The 20,785-nt window shown below is 45.9% G+C and overlaps 1 protein-coding gene across 1 annotated transcript in view; it reads right to left on the minus strand.

Annotated features, from left to right (window-relative positions):
• Nucleotides 1-15,179: 15,179 nt before the first annotated feature.
• Nucleotides 15,180-20,785, minus strand: part of Uck2 (uridine-cytidine kinase 2) — a 71,158-nt gene continuing 65,552 nt past the window's right edge. Inside the window, exons 5-7 of the mRNA XM_048356809.1 lie at nucleotides 20,669-20,766; nucleotides 17,549-17,597; nucleotides 15,180-15,600 (exon numbers count right to left, since the gene is read on the minus strand). Coding sequence (XP_048212766.1) covers nucleotides 15,461-15,600; nucleotides 17,549-17,597; nucleotides 20,669-20,766 — 287 coding nt within the window. The 3' untranslated portion in view covers nucleotides 15,180-15,460. The remainder of the gene's footprint in view (nucleotides 15,601-17,548; nucleotides 17,598-20,668; nucleotides 20,767-20,785) is intronic.

A 20,785-nucleotide genomic window follows, 5' to 3' on the forward strand; every position in this document is an offset into this window, starting at 1 on the left:
CCAAATACTGTTTTTCTCATGTTTACTGGAGCCTTCCCACCAAGGCTGCTGCTCATCCCTCTTCTATTGCTACGGGAAGGACTGTGGTTTCCAGGGTCCCCTGCCCGAATCTTTTCTGGCCAAACAGCGTAGTCAGCTGAGCTGACTTCTAATTAGGCAGAGGCTTGATCTAACTTCTCTCTTCCCAGCCACCCAGTCTGGGTGGAGCTCCCTCCTTCCACCTCCTATCCCACTCCTGCCTTGGATTTCCTATGTCTCCCAACTGATCCCTTCCACCTCTCCATCCTGGCCTGCTCCACAGGACATTGTTTTGCATGCCCTCTATAGACTTCCTGTCTAGGTCACATGATAATTGCATCACACCCACACACAGCCAGACTGCCAGTTCTGCCCCCTGCCGACTATGTGGCCTAACCACACTGAGTCTCTAAGTCTCAGTTTACACACTCGAGAAATGAGGAGGAAAGGAGCGTCTGCCCACCTTATTCCACAGAATTGTGGAATAAGAGACTGCAGCGAGAGGCTTCAACAATGATGCTTCTGCTTTGTCCTCCTGACTTCAGAACCAACTGAAAAACCAAAGAAAATAAATAAAAAGACAAAAATGAACCCATATGAAGTGGATGAGAGTTTCAGTCAAGACTCAAGTCTAATGTGTCCCTCCTAAATACAAGTGTGAAGGTAGAAATTAGTTGACAGGGTTGCACTAGATAGGCCATCTCAACATCCTCCTGCCTCAGCCTCCCAAGGGCTGTGATTATAGGAGTGTACCACCATGCCTGACCCTAGAGGGAAATTTTGAACAGCACACTGAACTAGGGATGTACTATTTTCACCTCTAATAACCACACACTGGACTTGACACTTGTAGCCATTACCGACTTGCAGAAGAGAGTACAAAGACCCAAAGGGAAGAAGCAATTTATCTAAGCTCACACAACGAATAAGCGGCAAAATTGACATCTGAACCAAATTAATTAATTCCAAAGCCCAGATGCCTGCTACTAATATAGGTAAAACCAGGGCCCAGGAAATAGGTGAGTGACTTTGCTGTAACAGGAACAAGGCATGCGACAGCTCTCTCAACCAAGGAGCAACCCTTTCACATTGCAAGGGAATTTCACATTCATCATCTCATTATTTTCTTGTCCTTCTTATCCATTCTAATGAGATAGATTCCAAAATACTACCAGTAGAGGAAAAGCAAATATGGATATACAGATATAGACAGACTCAATGAGACAATTAAGTTAGGATTAGGATAAAGAAATGATCAAAGATGGCTGAGTTTCACATCATTCAGAGACCCAAATACAGTGAGGGAATGTGAATACCAGGAGAGAAACATTCCAACAGAGGACAAAGCCAGAGTAAAGTTTCTATGAAGGAAGCAATGTAGTCATCACTTCTATCAACAACAACAACAAAGATAGCATCATGAGTCTTGTACCAATGGCTCACAATTGTAATCCTAGCATCTCAGGAGGCTGAGATTTATGGATCATGGTTTGAAAACAGACCAGACAAATCCACAGGACTCATCTCCATTTAACCAGCAAAAGAAAAAAACAAAACAAAATAAAAAATGTAGTAGAGGTATGGCTCAAGTAGTAGAGCACAAGCTTTGAGCAAAAAAGCCAAGCAAGAGTCATGAAGCCCTGAGTTCAAGTACTAGAACAGAAATAACAAAAGAAAAGGCACATTTATTGATGCAAGTAGCAGGAGGTAAGAGCCATATTGGTGACAGGAAAGATGTTTGGGTTTTATTCCTCAGTGTATCAAGAACCAGAGAATAGGGCTGGGAATATGGCCTAGTGGCAAGAATGTTTGCCTCGTATGCATGAATCCCTGGGTTCAATTCCCCAGCACCACATATATAGAAAAGGCCAGAAGTGGCACTGTGGCTAAAGTTGGCAGAGTGCTAGACTTGAACAAAAAGAAGCCGGGGACAGTGCTCAGGCCCTGAGTCCAAAGTCCCAGGACTGGCAAAAAAAAAAAAAAAAAAAAAAAAAAAGAGGGAGTATGGTCACATGAGGAGAGAAGGACAGCCCAGGGGCTTGGAAGAGGATCTTCCATGCACACTATTTGGCCCACAGGTTGGCCTGAGCCACAGGAATGCAGCAGATAGCACAGCAACCCACCAAGCAGTATTCCAGGTGGGTGGCTCAGGCTAGTAATCCTAGCTAAGATCTTAGGGTTGAGGTGAAATCAGTCTAGGCAGGAAAGCCCATAAGACTTGTATCTCCATTTAATCAACAAAAAAGCTAAGGCACAGTGCCCAGGCCCTGAGTTCAAGCCTAATACTATCCCCCCACCAAACATAAATAAATAAATAAAACTAAGGAAAGAAAAGATGCTACCATAGTGTCTAGGTTGGAAACTGCTTTGAAGATGCAAATCCCAAGTGGGGCTGTGCAAAGATAACCCAAAGGGTTAGAAGTCAAGGTGTGTTGGCTGAGGAAGCCATGAATTTTAGGTAGTAGCTCGGTTGAGCCGGCACCATAGGGAAATCCAGTTACAGGGATGTGGGAGCACATAACACTGTCTTCAAAACAGCATGACGCAGAGGAGACAAGGGAGTGCACAGGTATAGGGTTTAAGCTTTGTAATCAGTAAAACACAGGTTCAAGTTCCAGCTTCTCCGGGCACTGCTGACTCGGCATCATTTACTTAACCTCTCCCAAATCCCGATTCCCTTTATGGAAAGAGGAGTAATACAATATTCCTCACAATTCACATGAGGTTTAACAACAATGCTGTGACAAACATACAGGAAAGGTTAGCTAAGGAAAGGTTAGCTCCATCCATGGTTGATGAATGAAATGAGTGGAAGAAATTGCAACCCTGCCCCCTGGTGGAATGTTGAAGCCTAGCACATTAGAGGATAAGAGAAGCCTTTGGATTCTAAGGGTGTGTCATGGCCAGCACACCAAAATGGCGCTGTGGCTCAAATGGCAAGGTGCTAGCCTTGAGCAAAAACATCTCAAAGACAGCACACAGGCCCTGAGTTCAAGCCCTAAGTCCGGCAAAAAAAAAGACACTGCAGAAGCTAGATGTCATGTATATACCTATAATCTCATTATACAGAAAGTTTTGAGTCTGATGCCAGCCTGAGCTATAGAGTAAAACCTTGTTTTTGTTTTTAAAGGAAAAATCTATAGAAAATCAATAAGCGGGGCTGGGGATATGGCCTAGTGGCAAGAGTGCCTGCCTCATATACATGAGGCCCTGGGTTCGATTCCCCAGCACCACATATACAGAAAATGGCCAGAAGTGGCGCTGTGGCTCAAGCGGCAGAGTGCTAGCCTTGAGCAAAAAGAAGCCAGGGACAGTGCTCAGGCCCTGAGTCCAAGACCCAGGACTGGCCAAAAAAGAAAAAAGAAAATCAATAAGCGGGGCTGGAAATGTGGCTTAGCAGTAGAATGCTTGCCTGGCATGCACGAAGCCCTGGGTTTGATTCCTCAGCACCACATAAACACAAAAAGCTGGAAGTGGCGCTGTGGCTCAAGTGGTAGAGTGCTAGCCTTGAGCAAAAAGAAGCCAGGGACAGTGCTCAGGCCCTGAGTCCAAGCCCCAGGTCTGGCAAAAAACAAAAAACAAAAACATAAGATAGTCCACACAGAAAATTCAAAGCAACTCTAATATCTAGTCAACAAAAAAGCTGGACCAGAGTCATGGTTCAAATGGCAGAGTACCATCCCAAGTGAATAAAAAGCTGATCAATGGCACAAGGCACTCAGTTCAAGCCCTAATACTAGTGTGAAACACAAAACTTCATTGAGGTATAGCTGGCATATACTAATATATATATATGATATAATTGGCCTATATATAACATATTATACATATGTATATATAATTATAGGCCAATTATACCTCAATGACGTTTTTTGAAACATAAAATGTGAGAACCTGAATTCTATCTCCATAACTGCCAAAAAGTAAAATAAAATAAAACTATATTAACAGCTTTCAGTTACTAAGAACTAGAGGGTGAGCTGGGAATATGGCCTAGAGGTAGAGTGCTTGCCTCCCATACATGAAGCCCTGGGTTCTATTCCTCAGCACCACATGTATAGAAGATGCCAGAAGTGGCGCTGTGGCCCAAGTGGTAGAGTGCTAGCCTTGAGCAAAAAGAATCCAGGGACAGTGCTAAGGCCCTGAGTTCAAGCCCCAGAATTGGCCAAAAGAAAAAAGAAAAAAGAACTAGAGGGTCTGGCATCACCTCTTTCTTCTCTAGATGGCAGTAACTTCCAGCTTCCATTCATAATCTTCTTCAAATTCTGTGGAAAAGATTTTTAATGTGCTCCACATTTTTTTAAATGTCTATTCATGATCTTCCCAAAGATTTTGACTCCTATATTCCTTATAGACAGTCTTTTTATTTCTCTTGAACCTGAATTACTTTGTTTTGTTTTTGTGGCCAGTCCTGGGGCATGGATTCAGGGCCTGAGCACCGTCTCTGGCTTCTTTTTGCTTAAGGTTAGCACTCTACCACTTGAGCCACAGCGCGACTTCCAGCTTTTTTCTATATATGTGGTGCTGAGGAATCGAACCCAGGGCTTCATGTATACGAGGCGAGCACTTTACCACTTGACCATATTCCCAGCCCCAACCCTGAATTACTTTGAAAAAGATCGTTTTCTCCTTCTTCATTGAATAGGCAGCATCTATTGTTCCTGCAGGGAGGTGGCCAGTTCTCTCGTTGCTGAATCCTCTCCCTTCGCTCTCTCCATTCTCCCCCTCTCAGCTCTCTTAAGCCATTTTCTGGCCTCATCCTCACTATTGTTCTGAGCAGCCTACAGCCTGAGCTATTCTTGAAGAAGTCACGGTCTTTCTCCAGCAGCATAAAAACAGCTTGATGATAGAGCCTGCTAGACCAGTAATAATGAAAGCCCTGCTCTCCAGCTGGCTAGCCATGACCTTAAAGCAAGCTAATTCCTCTCTTTTTTTTTCTTTTTGTCCAGATGATGTCCAGAGAGGTTACAGTTACAGACTTAAGCTAGTGAACATATACGTCTCTTGTCATACTTGTTACCCCCCTTCATTTTTCTCTCTCCTTCTCTCCCTCCAACCCCCCAACCCACTCACCCCCTTGCTTTCTTTATTTAAAAAAAAATCTTCCTCTTAGTGTACATTGTCAATCTAGTCTTCAATGCTTATGACCTCTATGATTATTAACCATAAAACAATTCCTTCCAGAATGGGTGATATATATATACATATACATTTCTTTTCTTTTGCTTAGTGTAATCCGTTTCTTCTTTTTCTTTACTTTCCCCCCTTCCTGCTGCCCTTGAGTTACTTAGTTTTTCTAATCAGTGCCCATTGCAGCTGTTGGGCCTCTCTACTATATTTCCCCCCCACTTTCCACTCATTCTGTGTCCTCCTCCCAGCTTCTTTCAGATGTGCATGTGTATACACCTTATGTGAGGTAAAGGGTATAGGGTCCTTTAAATTCTCTAAGACTAAGACTAAGAAGAAGTCCTTTGCTTCCTTATCTTTCTCCAAAGAGAAAGCCTGGATATTTCAGCCTGGATATTAATTTATGTACATACAAATTAGTGTGTGTGTTTTATTTTATTTTATTGCCATTCCTGGGGCTTGGACTCAGGGCCTGAACACTGTCCCTGGCTTCTTTTTGCTCAAGGCAAGCACTCTTGCCACTAGGCCAAATTCCTAGCCCCGAAATGGGCAGGTCTAGAACAAATCATGTTGAGTAAGACAAGCCTAGAACATAGAGACAAACAACACATGGTCCCCCTGATATGTGGGTGTTATAAATAACAATGAGAGATGACAAAGAAAGCAGGACCCAACCAATTCACAGAGAGACCAAAAAAAGGTCAGTCTCGGAAGAAAGGCATCAAAAAGTAAAACACAGGTCTGGGAATATGGCTTAGCGGTAGAATGCTCGCCTCGCATGCACGGAGCTCTGGGTTTGATTCCTCAGCACCACACAAAACAGAAAAACCCGGAACTGAGTGGCAGAGTGCTAGCCTTGAGCAAAAAGAAGCCAGGGACAGTGTTCAGGCCCTGAGTCCAAGCCCCAGGACTGGCCAAAAAAAAATTCACTTGGGGCTGGGAATATGGCCTAGTGGCAAGAGAGCTTGCCTCGTATACATGAAGCCCTGGGTTCGATTCCCCAGCACCACATATATAGAAAACAGCCAGAAGTGGCGCTGTGGCTCAAGTGGTAGAGTGCTAGCCTTGAGCAAAAGGAAGCCAGGGACAGTGCTCAGGCCCTGAGTCCAAGGCCCAGGACTGGCAAAAAAATAAAAATTAAAAATAAATAAAAATTAAAATTAAAAAAATAACAAAATAGACCTGTCCATTTCCCAGTGAATGCCATTATTTTCGTCACTTCTAATACCTGTGTAGAATTCCGTTGTGTACACATACCACATTTTTTGGATCCATTCATCTGTAGTGGGGCATCTGGGTTGTTTCCATATGTTGGCTATTGTGGACAGTGCACTGATAAACATGGAGGTGCAGGTGTCCTTGTCATATCCTGGATCCTGTTGCTCAGAATAGATGCCTAGGTTTGGCCACAACAACTGGAGCCCTTACCCAGCCCTGACACAAGAAAATTCTAACTTATATTGACCTTTGCTGCCCAATGACATGTGTCACAACCACATGCTGTTGAGCCCTAGAAATGTGGATAATCTGATATGTGTTCTGAGTGCAAACTAGACATCAAAGATCATACAAAGAGCCAGATGCCGGTGGCTTCTGGCCTCTAATCCTTGCTAGTCAAGAGGTCTAGCCAAGCACCTGTGGCTCACACCTATAATCTTAGCTACTCAGAAAGCTGTGGGCTGAGAACTGTAGCTCTAAGCCATTCCAGGCAGGAAAGTCTGTGTGACTCTTATCTCCAATTAGCCATCAAAAAGCCAGAAGTGAAGCTGTGGCTCAAACAACAGAGTGCTAGCCTTGAGCAAAAAATTCAGGGATAGCACCCAGGCCCTGAGTTCAAATCTCAGGAGCAGTGTCCCTCCCTCTCCCCAAAGAGGCAGGGGGTGGGGGTGAAATCTGAAAATCAAGGTTCAAAGCCAGCCCAGACAGGAAAGTCTGTGAGACTCTTTTTTCCAATTTGCCACCAAAAGAGCTTGAAGTAAAGATGTGGTTCAAGTGGTGGAGCACTAGCTTTGAGCCAAAAAGATAAGGGACAGTACCCAGGCCCTGAGTTCAAGCCCCAGTACAAGGGTTTCAGGCATACTGAGACACTGCTCATATGCAATGTCCCTTAGCAATGTGGCCCCCAAGAGACTTCAGTAGCAGAACCAGAGGCCACAATGTCTTATCCCTATATTTGATTCCAGCACTTTTTAGGCTTTTGAAGTCCTAAATACACACTAAAAATGACTAAATAACATACACAATAAATACCCAAGCTCCTTATTCCACCCAGGTACACAAATTCAACCTCAGAGCCTCACGCTAGTGTGGGTATCAGGCTGGCAAGGCACTGAGAAACAGAAGGGTCTCAGGCCTCAGAGGCAGACCAGCTCTGACACACAGAGCACTGCCCAGCCACACTCCTCTGACAGTCCCTGAGGTCAGCCTGGGGTGGGGCTCCAACATGGCTACTGAGAAAACACCTTTAGGGATTCCTCCTAGAGCCAGCAGTTGCTCCCAGATTCCTGAGTAAATCAGCCCCACCCACAGCCCAGTCACTACGTAGCACCCCAGAAGCATCAGGCAACTCCGGCCAGGCAGATTCCTGCCACCTTGGCTACACCAGTACTTTCTGTATTCTTGGTAACACAGGAATGTCATCCGAGGCCATAGGTACTGACACTAAAGCCAAACAGCCTGTCAAGAGACTGCAAGGGAGAAGGATAAAACCAGCACAAATCATGTTAAGTAAAGTAAGCTAAGCTCAGAGAGACAAACAGCACATGTCCTCCCTGATAAGCGGAAATCAAACCTAAAAATGCACTGGGATGTGATTCTAGATACACAATGAGACCAAAAGAGGATACTCCTATGAGAGAAACACAAAGGTGCAGCCTGGGGATATAGCCTAGTGGGAAGAGCGCTTGCCTCGTATACATGAAGCCCTGGGTTCGATTCCCCAGCACCACATATACAGAAAATGGCCAGAAGTGGCGCTGTGGCTCAAGTGGCAGAGTGCTAACTTTGAGCAAAAAGAAGTCAGGGACAGTGCTCAGGCCCTGAGTCCAAAAGCCCCAGAACTGGCAAAAAGAAAAAAAAAAAAAAAAGAAACACAAAGGTGCAATGCCTAAGTGCCTCTTGATAGTTACCTAAAATAATATACATATTGAAATGAACTCCAAGATAAGGAAACAAGTCCTCTTTTTTTTCCTTTCTTTTTAAAATTTTTTTTATTTTTTGATGATTCAGTCTTCTTTGCCTTATGTATGGTATATTCACACATATATTTGCAAAAGGGCTGGGGGGAGGGTACAGAACTTAGGGGAAAAGGGTGAACAAAGTTTGGCAGTAGAGCTCACTAAATGTTGATGAAAGTGAACTATACAACTCGTGGGTAGAAACAGGAGATAGGCACTGGGAGAGAATGAGGGAGATGACACTGTAGGAAGGGAAATGTACTCATTGCCTGACTCATGTAATTGTAATCCTTTTGTATATCACCTCTATAATAACAATAAAGTAATTTAAAAAAAAAAAAAGACTCTTCAGCTCTTAAAGCAGAATCTGAGTTCCTAATCTAGGTTGGTTTTGACCCAGTGCTATTTCTCCCAGACAGGCTGCGCCCTCCCCCACTTCCTATTAGCCCAGGCCAGCTAATACTAAATCCCTAAACAAAAGATGGAATTCCTATGGCAGAACTCACTGACACCAACTGAATTCTATCTGGTCCAATCCATAGTAATGCCTTGACCCAGTCACTTTGCCTCTGGGTTCACTTCATCATCTGCAAAATGAAGAGAAACGTAGCCTTACATGGTTTCTAAGAAAATGCTAAGAAATATCAAGGAAGGAAAGGGCTGGGGTGAGGCTCCAAGCCCCCCTTGCCAGCTTTCACCCATAAGGTTTTGCTTTGTTCATCTTCTCCATGCAGATTCCAGGCAAGGCTTCCTAAAGGGCTCCATGGCTGAGACAGGCTTGGGCCTAGATGGACTGGATATCTTCTTAAGCCTCACTCAGTTCAGGCAAATATTCTGAGAACTTCTCCATGGAAACCACAGCCCAGAGCTCACTGAGATCTGAAAAGAGAGTGTGAAAACACTGTGGAACAAGGTGACGACCCTCTTGCTAGTCTCCATGCAGGCAAGGAAGAAAAACATACAATAATTATCACAGATTTTAAAGGTCGACATGGTTAAAACCCAAGGTCCCTGGTTTCCAAGCCTGTCTATACATCTGATTCACTTGTGTGAGTTGTTAGAAAAATCTCCTTTCACTGACCATACAGAATCACAATTCTCAGGGGTGGAGCCCAGTAGTTTTTAAATGACTCTCACCCCCTTTGATTACAATGATAGCAGGTAGGAACCACTATAATAGATTTTAGCAAAGGAGAAATGAATAGGATCAACTTTTCTATCTGCTCCAGTAAAGGCTATATTTTCCAGAAAAGCAAAAGTTTCTACACCTTGGTGAAGACTTGTACCTGCACTCTGGCAGTTCTGCCATGCCAAGGTAGTGAAACAAAGATTAAGGCAACCCCTGTTGCTATCTAAATCTTCCCACTAGGTGGCAGTGGTACATCAGATAACTTCACACAACTTGCCCTTTAGCATTGTTTTTACAGGGTTTTGTTTTGTTTTGTTTTGCCAGTCCTGGGGCTTTGAACTCAGGGTCTGAGCACTGTCCTTGGTTTCTTTTCGCTCAAGGCTAGCTAGCACTCTGCCACTTGAGCCACAGCACTACTTCTGGCAATTTTCTATATATATGGTGCCAAGGAATCGAACCCAGGGCTTCCTGTATACAAGGCAAGCACTCTTGCCACTAGGCCATACTCCCAGCCTATATTCAGAGCTGCTTTGAGTGGAATCAGTTCAGCAAACACAAAAAACAGCACTATATTCCTGACATACTTTGCAGGTCTGTCTTAGAGTGGGTGGACATCAGTTGACATGACAGGGACAGAAGAGGAAGTGTAAGGCACTAATAAAAAAGGAATCTCTTGGGCTGGGAATATGGCCTAGTGGCAAAAGTGCTTGCCTCATATACATAAAGCCCTGGGTTTGATTCCACAGCAGCACATATATGGAAAAAGCCAGAAGGGCACTGTGGCTCAAGTGGCAGAGTGCTAGCCTTGAGCAAAAAGAAGCCAGGGACAGTGCTTATGCCCTGAGTCCAAGCCCCAGGACTGGGGGGGGGGGGAGGGGGGGCGCGGGGAAGGAATCTCCTGGGTGCTGGTGGTTCACATCAGTAATCCTGGCTATTCAGGAGGCTGAGATCTGAGAAGCCTGGAAGGCAGGTGAGTCTCTTCCATGAACCATCAAAATACTATAAACATAGCTGTGGCTCATGCCTGCCTTGAGGAGAAAAACCTAAGGGACATGCCAGTACTGATGGCTCATGCCTACACTCCTAGCTACTCACAAGGCTGAGATCTGAGGATCACAGTTTGAAACTAGCCTGAGGAGGAAAATCCCCCTTATCTCCAAGTAACCAGCAAAAAATAAGCTCAAAAAAACAAGCTAAGGGATAGCATTTAGAGTTCAATGTTCCAGTACTGGCACAAAACAAAAACAAAATAAAACAAATGAGACGATGCCTAGACCTTGAGTTCGAGCCTCAGTACTGGTGCAAAAAAAATTTCAGTACTGGCACAAAAATAAATAAATGAGGGGCTGGGAATGTGGCTTAGCGGTAGAGTGCATGCATGAAGCCCTGGGTTTGATTCCTTCGCACTACATTAAACAGGGGGGAAAAAAAAGCCAGAAGTGGCACTGTGGCTCTGCTTAGGCCCTGAGTTCAAGCTCCAGGACTGGCAAAAGAAAAAAAAATGTGGGGCTGGGGATATAGCCTAGTGGCAAGAGTGCCTGCCTCGGATACACGAGGCCCTAGGTTCGATTCCCCAGAACCACATATACAGAAAACGGCCAGAAGCGGCGCTGTGGCTCAAAGTGGCAGAGTGCTAGCCTTGAGCGGGAAGAAGCCAGGGACAGTGCTCAGGCCCTGAGTCCAAGGCCCAGGACTGGCCAAAAAAAAAAAGAAAAAAAAATGTAACCCAACTTGAAACTGCTTGCAGTTATGTAAACTGTCCTCCACTCATTACAGTCCCCTCCCAACTGTGCTCCACTTAGCAATTTATAATTTAGTTTTTGTTTGCAATGTGGAAGTAGAAGACTCCAGGCCACTGGCCACAAGAAGGCAGGGCTAGTGGAGGCCCCGTATCAGGAAGTCAGAATGTTCACCAAAAATCGGGGCCCAGTCTTCCTGCTTCATGGGGTCTGGGACACCCCCACCCCCGCCTCCCAATCAGGTCTCAGGCACAATCATAGCAGGCCAAGGACTTGCACAAACAAGCCAGGACCCTCCCCCCACCACTAGGCCCTCACAGCCACCTCAGTGGCTGCTTTGGAGCAGACACAAAGAAAACAGGGCCAGGCGCTGGTGGCTTATGCTTGCAATTCTAGCTACTCAGGAGGCTGAGATCTGAGGATTGAGGCCAGCCTGGGCAGGAAAAGTCCATGAGACTCTTATTTCCAATTAACCATCAGAAAACCAGAAGTGGATCTGTGGTTCCGTGGCAGAGTTGCTGGCCTTGAGCAAAAGGAGCTCAGGGACAGCACCCAGGACTTGAGTTCAAACCTTAGTTTGTCTGTCCCTCTCTCTCACACACACATACACACAGAAAAAAGCAAGAGGTTACATCTTTTTCATTCATTCTTTATTTACAGCAAAGTACAGAGTATGTGATCTTTTTTTATTTTTTTGTAAGTGCTAACGATAAAGGTATGGTAATAAAAAGCAGATGGGGAAGAGCAAGCATCTTGAAGGGAAAGAAAAGCCCAAGTGTTTAGCTGCTCACCCTAGTTCCTGAGGCAGGCCTGGCATGCGCACACTCACTGCCTCTGGAGGACGAGGCCCGTTTCCTGCGTCTGCTACCAGGTGGGCACAGAACTCCCAGAGACAGAAAGTCTGGGACTTCAAGCTCCAGAGGAATCCCAATCCTCCCCTTCACAACCTGTCCTCTTGTCTTGTCTGATGTCTGTAAGCTTCCCCCATGCCTCCTGGAGAAAAGTGCAAAGGGGAAGGGAGGTAGAGTAGGCCTGCTGGTCCTTCACAGGTGTTCCATCCAGCAGGATCAACCCCCAGCCTCACCTCCCAACAGCCCTTTCGTTCCCTGGCACTGGGATCTTTGGCAGGCACATAGGAGACTCTAGGGCAGTGGAAAACATCTCCCTGCAGAAATACTTCTCTCCAACAGTCTTGGGTACTATCGTGGATCAAGCTAATGCAAAGAACAGGACAAGGCAGGTAATAATACCAACCAACCAAACTCAAGGATCTCCACTTCCTGGCTGCTGAGGATCACACAAGCCTCCAGTCCCACTGGCTTTGTGGTGACAGGATCCAATTCCAAGCCCAAGAGAGGCTGGGACCAACCTCCTCTTGATCATAAAGCAGCCAGAATCAAAGGCATTAATTCCAGGAACATGTAAGCTAGAGACTCCTCCCCTTGGCCTGTGCTGTGCACATTCCACAGGGTAAACCACTACCTCCCAGGCCCTGCCCATTCACCTTCCTTGGGCTCATTCTAATCTCAGATTGCCTGAGAATGGGACACTTGGATCACAAGAAGTCGTGTTAGGGTTAAGAGTGTGAGGCCAGACTTCTCATAACAAAAGACTACTTGGACCACAGACAAGTGAGCAGGGAGGGTCAAGGAGCACCACTGGGTGGCTCTGAAGCCAAGGAATTCCTGTGCACATGTGACTAACATCTGAGCTCATCTGTGCCCGCCCCCACCCCCAATAGCTCAGTGCCTGGGAGATGAGTGTCATAGTTTCTGCCCAAATAATTCTCCCCCTGCCTCTGCAGTGGAATCAGAGATCCAGAGGCTCTTTAGAAAGTTCAAATACAGATACATACACGGGTGGCTGAATCCTGTGTCCAGTCTACTTCCTGCCCCAGACACAGTGAATCACAGAACCCAGGGCCCAGCACCACAGACCCCGAACCCTGCCTGGGGCCCCTTCCAAAGCCACCAAGAACTAGTGATCATTTCCCCAAGAGTACGGACAGGAAAGCCGGAAGCTGTGTCCTAACTAGAAGGGGGCACTGCTCGGAGATCCTGGAGGCTTGGTCCCAACACCACAGGTAGATGAGGAAGCGGCTAAGTAGAGGCTCAGAGATGAAAAGAATCCATGTTCCAAGGCAGTGGGATAGACAGCCAAGGCACTAAATGGTTTGGCACCTGGGAGCTTCAAGTATAGTTGAGCGTGCTTACCCACTGAAAGGCCAAGGCTCTCCTGGATAGGGAGATGGGCTTCACCTGAGCACAGGTAAGGCCAGGAACCCTATGTCCTCAGGATCCTAACCCAGGCCTCCTGCCCTCCACCCTTCATCCCAGTACTGTAATAGGCATGACCATGAAGATGACAAGAGACAGGTCCTGAACCACACTCTGCTGAGAAACGGCTTTCAACACAAGTCCTCTTCTCCTCCCCACCCAATCTTCCTTTTGCTGTCATCATGGGGACACCCCTGCAGAGCAGAGTCTGTGCCGTGGCTCCCTGGCATCTTGGGTGGCAAAGCTCTCGAGTACCAGGATTAACTTCGTGAGTTAGCAAAAAAAAAAAAAAACACACACATATCTGGAGACAAACCGAACCCACAAAAGGGGAATCCAGCTTCATGGCAAATCTGAGAGGGAAAGGTGTGACCAGACAGTGACAGTGTCATTCACCCAAATGGCTCGAATGGGCTCTGAAAACCACACGGGAAAGCAGCTCTCCAGTGTTCCAGCCACAACAAACAGTAGCACAACTCGAAGTGGGGGGGTGCCTGCCAAGTGCTGGACATGACCATCTCTGGCTCTTCCCCAGCAAAATACTGAGACTGGGTGGGGGGTGGGGGGTGGGGAGAGGGTATCTACCTCCCACCTGCCCTGTCTCTCACTTGATCCCTCAGTTCCTCCAGCCCTCCTCCAACATTCTAGGAGTTTGCACTTCCTCTTGATAAGGACTTTCCACCTGAAGGAAGCTCCACGTTGAGTGTTTTCTACCCATGATTCCAACTTAGGTAGCCATGATTTAAATATCCTCCTTTCAAGTACTTTCTTCCACCCAGTCCTTTGTTACCTGGCAGTGGCCATATTCACATAATGATGCTATAGTTCAAGAAATGGTCCTGGCCCTGCTGCTGTTAGGAAGAACCTGGGGGTGACAGATGCACACTGTCAGCTCCACACCACAGGGGAGTAACACCTACTGTCCCTCCGTGGGAAGAACCTCCTGACCACCCTATGAGCAGCTGCTAGCAGTCCTCTGGTCCACTACAGATGTCCTCAACCAGAACCCCAACTGCAAAGGACAACTCTGTCCCCAGAGGAGACTGACAGAGGCTTCCTTTGAAGGTGCAGGATCGGCACTTCAGAAACTCCAAAAGGCAGTACCACTTCTTCTTCCCCTCATTCTTTTCACTCCAGAAAGTGGCTCCTCAAAGAGATACAGACATCCCCACCAGGGAAGCAAGGAAGGGCAGTTCCGGATTTCTGGAGAGACTCAGAAGAGGCAGGATAAAGGAGTCTTCGAGCCATCCAAGCAACCCGAGGCAGATGACGTAGCGCAAGAACTGCAAACTCGCTCTCCTCGGTGGGCCTCTTCCCTGAGTTTGATTTGAGTTGAGATCTTACCCAGTTTCAACCCAAAAACAAGAAAGACAAGAGTACCTCTCGTCTACACATTAACGAGCTCCATCTACCTCCAAGGGGGTGACATGGGGCGGGAGGCAACCGAGGGCTTCCAGTCCCATGTGCATCAAGCTCCACGGGAACTGAAAGCAATGAGACATCAGCTGCCCTCCTCCATTCTCGGTCTCTCCAGATGCCTGAGCTGGGGTCCCCCACTGGAGCACAAAGGGCCACTCACTTCAGTGGACCTCCAACACGAGGCCCAACACACAAGCACAGGCCCCTGCAGAATACTTACGGCAAACAGCTTTACAGTATTTGTACATTTACACAAAAATAGATCCTTTTATATATATATATGTATGTATATATATATATATATGTATGCACGTATGTATTTATAACTGGTTACACGTTGGATTCATAATTAGGCATCACCAGTAGTAGTTGGCACGGTCCGTCATTAAGCTCAGGGTTCTGTTTGATTCGCTGTTCAAAAGTACAAAAAGGGGGTTTGGAAATATCAAGGCATTTCATCTCTGGTGTTTTCTTAAATATGGTCATGTCATAGGAAAAGGTATGTACAGATGAATGATGCCTCCTGGCCCCTCCTGTTTCTTGGAGCTAAGGGCTGGGGTCGGAAGAAGACAGGGGTCAATGTGGCCGGCTGCTGGACTCTGATGCCTGCCTCTTGCGTGAAGGGGTGTAGCCGTTGAGACAGCCATTGGTTTGCCGCTTGGAGAGCCCTCCGTTGAGGATGTCCTGGATATGCTGCACGATGAGGTTGATGGCCACTGTGGGGCAGAGATCAGCAGTGTTAGGGTACAGAGGGTAGGGACACACTTGTAGGGCGGTGAGCACAGAAGTCAGGCAAACAAGAACCAGAGACAGGCACCGCCTGGGACGTAGCCACTACTCAAGAACATGCCACTCACCATCCCTATGCCTGGGTCTGGGCTAACAAAATATCCCTTCTGGAAGCACTCTAAGAAGTTATGCTTGGGGCAGGGAATGCGGCTCAGTGGTAGAATGCTTGCCTTAGCATGCATGAAGCACTGGGTTTGATTCCTCACCCCCATAAACAGAAAAGGCCTGAAGTGGCGCTGTGATTCAAGTGGTAGAGTGCTGGCCTTGAGCAAAAAGAAACCAAGGACAATGCTCAGGTCCTCTGTCCAAGCGACTGTACCCCCTCACCCCCAAAAGATAGAAGTAATGCTTGTTCTGGGAATGTGGCTTAGTGGTAGAGTGCTTGCCTAGCATGCATGAAGAGCTGTGTTTGATTCCTCAATACCACATAAACAAAAAACAAAATAAAATAAAAAATACAGTAAAGGGAAAACAAAGAAGTTCAGATAGTGTGTAGGCCCTGAGTTCAAGCCCCAGGGCCATTGCACACACATGTAAGCACATACAAGCACGTACATACATAGTACACACACACACAGTGTACACACACACAGTGTACACACACACAGGTCAATATGAAAACCAAAGACAGGCTGAAGGGCTGGAAATATGGCCTAGTGGCAAGAGTGCTTGCCTCGTATACATGAAGCCCTGGGTTCAATTCCTCAGCACCACATATATACAGAAAACGGCCAGAAGTGGCACTGTAGCTCAAGTGGCAGAGTGCTAGCCTTGAGCAAAAAGAAGCCAGGGACAGTGCTCAGGCCCTGAGTCCAAGCCCCAAGACTGGCCAAAAAAAAAAAAAAAAAGACAGGCTGAAGAACACCTCCAAGTTAGTGAGAGATCTTATCAAGGATATGATTCTGAATTCCATGAGTACTATATGGTTATGAATAAGAATGTCACTGTCCAAAAAAACATGGTGAAATAGTTATCACTGTGAGAAACTCAGCAATCCCTTATCTTGTTGGTTCTGGGATTGAACTCAGGGCCTTGGCACTGTCCTTGAGCTTTTTGCTGAAGACTAGCACTCTACCCTTGGAGCCATAGCTATACTTCCAGCTTTTTGGAGATTAATTTTCAAACTGTCCTCAGATCTCATCTTCCTAGGATTACAGGCATAAGCCACCACCTTTTGTTTGTTTGGTTGGTTTTGTTTTTTTTGCCAGGCCTGGGGCTTGAACTCAGGGCCTGAGCACTGTCCTTGTTCTTTTTGCTCAAGGCTAGCACTCTTACCACTTGAGCCACAGTGCCATGTTTGGCTTTTTTCTATATATGTGGTGCTGAGGAATGGAACCCACGGCTTCATGTAAGCGAGGCAAGCACTCTACCACTAGGCCATATCCCTAGCCCCACCTTTTTTTTTTAAAGGGGGGAAATATGAAATAAATTATAGGAAAAATAGAAAGCTAAGATACAGTCTCATCTTACAGATCAACTCTGCCACATTTCATCAAGAATTCTGGAAATAAACTTGGCAGACAAGCCAAAACACATTAAATGCCTACAACCAATCGGCTCCTTTGCAGGGTCTATACCAATTGGCAGGCGATAAGGAGGAAGTCCACTTTGGCTGAAAAGTGGCATGGTGAAAACAAAGTTACTCAAATGTCGATGTTGAAGGGTAACAGAAGGCAGTCTGTGAGAAAGCACAGTTCTTCTGTGCACACATGGACATGTGTCTAGGGATCTGACTCCAACATCAGAGAGGTAGGTAGAAATGCGTCTCTGATTCAGATACAAACTAAAGATCTCTGTGTGGTCCTATCCTATCCAAACTAAGTCTGATAAATGTCAAAAGTTTCCCTCCACAAGAGACATCCAACTGGGACTCACCAAGATTGTCTGCACCTCTTGGAATGATCACATCAGCATATTTCTTTGTCTGCAAAAGATGATTAAAATGCATTAAAAGAGGAACTCAAGAAAAACTGGCCCATGGCTGCCGGCCCCAAAAGAATATGGGGAAGGATGGGACTCTGGCATAGCTTAAGGCTTTGAGTATAATATTGTTTACAATGTCCTGGGGAAAGAGTCTTAAAATGTGGGGAAGCCCTCAACAGGCTACTTGTTCATTTACAGAGATGTGAATGGAAAGACTGAATGAGAAAGGAAGGCTTTTATGTGACAGTGAGGGGAAGGGGTTCCCACTGAGAGGTTTGTGCAAAATCAGTTTGCAACTCAACTTTGGATTATCCACCGAGAAGTCTTTATCCCGATTATAATAAAGCAGCTTGAGTTCTTGTTATTAATACTTACTCTGCACACAAAACCAAACTTATAATGTCTCCAACATTAGGGAAGTTTAAAAAAAAAAAAGCCTAGGGCTGGGAATAGGGCCTAGTGTCAAAGAGTGCTTGCCTCATACGCATGAAAGCCCTGGGTTCGATTCCTCAACACCACATATATGGAAAACGGCCAGAAGTGGCGCTGTGGCTCAAGTGGCAGAGTGCTAGCCTTGAGCAAAAAGAAGTCAGGGACAGTGCTCAGGCCCTGAGTTCAAGGCCCAGGACTGGCAAAAGAAAAGCCCAAACTAATGCTGAAGGGATGACATTAATCATGACATACTGTATTCATAAAACTGCTTTGTTGAATGGCAACTCCTTTGCACAACTACTTAAATAAAAATAAACCTTAAGAATGAATTTTTTTTTTTCTAAACCCTCAAACTTAAAATGAGATCCATGCCCAGGACCAGTAGCTCACTCCTGTAACCTTAGCTACACAGGAGCTGGAATCTAAAGATCACAGCTTGGAGCTAGTCCAGGCAGAAAAGGTCTGAAAGACTCTCATCTCTAATCACAAAAAGCCAGAAGTGGAGATGGGGCTCAAATGGCAGAGTGCTAACCTTGAGCAAAAGAGCTTAAGGACAGTGCCCAGGCCCTGAGTTCAAGCCCAGGACTGGCTTTTTTTCAGTCTGAAAGTTGACACTATTCCTTGCAAGCCCGGGAATAAAGACAGAAAAAGTAATCCCCACTAATGACCAGTTTCCTGGACTCTCTTACACTATTTAAAAACAGTAAAGCCACAGCTAGATATCTCTGTAGTCTTTGTGTTTTTGCATAGTTTGCTTCTATTTACTGAGATCCTGTGTGTCCTTCTACCAACAGCTACGCCCTGGTTCTGACTTGAGTTTAGCTACCTGTACAATCAGTCCACAAACCTAGTTAGTGTATGTGAGCATCTGTATGTACCAGAAGCACTGACATACAGCTCCATCAGGCCTAGCCCCCCAGCTTGACTTTGGGGAACATTTATTAGGTACCAGTCCCTGGTTTTCAGGGGACTGAGCTGCTTGCTCTTCCCTCAGCCAAGAGTGGCTGGATATAGGGAAACATCTGAAAAGGCCAAGAAGACACTCGCCTGAGCTTCAGCACGTTACAGCTAAGTTAAACAGGCAGGAGAGTGACCAGTTAACTCTCTGACTGACCCAATAAAACATTCACTTCGTGTTCTTAAATATTAAGTTTTTAAAGGAGCAAGAAGGTCCTCAGATAGGTAAATAGAGAAAGGATTTCACAGTTCCTCAAGCCTCCTCTCTCCTCTTCCCAGGAACCTAATCTTGTAACCCAACTCTTGCCAGGGCAGCAAGATTAACTCAGGCTAACTAAATAAGTGTACCCGTCCTCGAATGGAAAACAGAAAGAGTAGTTTGACAAACATCTTCTAACAGACTTAAAGAAACAGACATCTTGTTCAGAAGAGAAAGGCAGACATTCAATATTAGCATGAAGAGAGAGAAGTCCCCATAGCCAGTCCTACCTTAAACCTGTTCTCACGGCCTTCTAGAATTCCAGCGTCAAAAACAGGTGAAGTCCCAGCCTCTTCCTCCCTAATTCTCCAGGTTCCTTCTCTCTTTTTCTTAATTATAAATAACTAAAGCATCAGACTACAGTTTGGCCTAGCTGGGGAAGACAGGATGACTCAGGGGTATGATTCTTATCCTTCCAAAACCAGGCCATACCCATGTCTTACTCATCACCTGTCAGTCTCTGGTGGCTCCCCTCTTTAGGAGGAAGGGGAAGTATATGTATCTCTGGTGGCGCGCTGGTTGACCAAAGAATTTGGTCTCTTTCCCTACTTCATTCTCTGAAAACCATTTCACTAGACAACCCCCAGCTGCCCAAGGGGAAGCTGTTAAGTGTGTCCTAGGAGAAAATAAGGACACTTGTTCTGGTACAACACAGCATTTCCCAAATGGGGCTAGCCCAGGAGGCAAGGAGAGGTTGCAAAGCTCTGTGGCAGACCCGAGCCCTCCCTGTGTCATCACTCCACCCTCACAGATCTTTGGAATCATCAGGGAATGCATTTAGACATGGCATGCCTTCAAATAAGGTGATGACAGGCCCCCATCAAACAAGAAATGTGGATTATTACGTAGCCAGCCAAAGCAAAGCACGTCTCTAAAGAACTACTAGAAGAGAGAATGGCAACTACTCAGGTTGCCCTCTTAGGACAGACAGACAGAAGAGGTCCTGGCAACGCAGAAACTTAGATCAATCATTACATTTTAAGTTCTAAGCTGGAAGTGTGGCTCAAAGTGATAAAAGGACTTACCTAGCAAGCACAAGACCCTGCATTCAACTCCCAACACTGACCCCACCACCACCAAAAAGAAAGCCATCCTAAAAAGGGGGAAACAGTGTTTGTTTTTGGTTTTTTGTCAGTCATGGGGCTTGCATTCCAAGCCTAGGCAATGTCCCTGAACTCTTCAACTCTTCAGCACAAGACTAGTGCTCTGCCACTTTGAGCCACAGCACCACTTCCAGTTTTCTGTTGGTTAATTGGAGATATAATAATTTCCATGAACTTTCCTGCTGAGGCTGACTTTGAACCTTGATCCTCAGATCTCAGCCTCTTGAGTAGCTAGGACTATAGACATGAGCCACTGGCACCTGGTAAAACAATGTTTTTAAGTTCTACATTCATCAAAAACAAATCAAGAACACAACTCACTGGCAAGCAGAATTCCTCAAAGGCAGGCTTGACGAACGTAATGTACTGAGATAAAATCTGCTCCAGGTCCCTCCCTCTTTCGCTGATGTCCCTTAATACTATAAGAGAAGGAAAAAC

The sequence above is a fragment of the Perognathus longimembris genome, chromosome 11, assembly GCF_023159225.1.
Source record: "Perognathus longimembris pacificus isolate PPM17 chromosome 11, ASM2315922v1, whole genome shotgun sequence".
In the NCBI taxonomy this organism is placed as follows: Eukaryota; Metazoa; Chordata; class Mammalia; order Rodentia; family Heteromyidae; genus Perognathus; species Perognathus longimembris.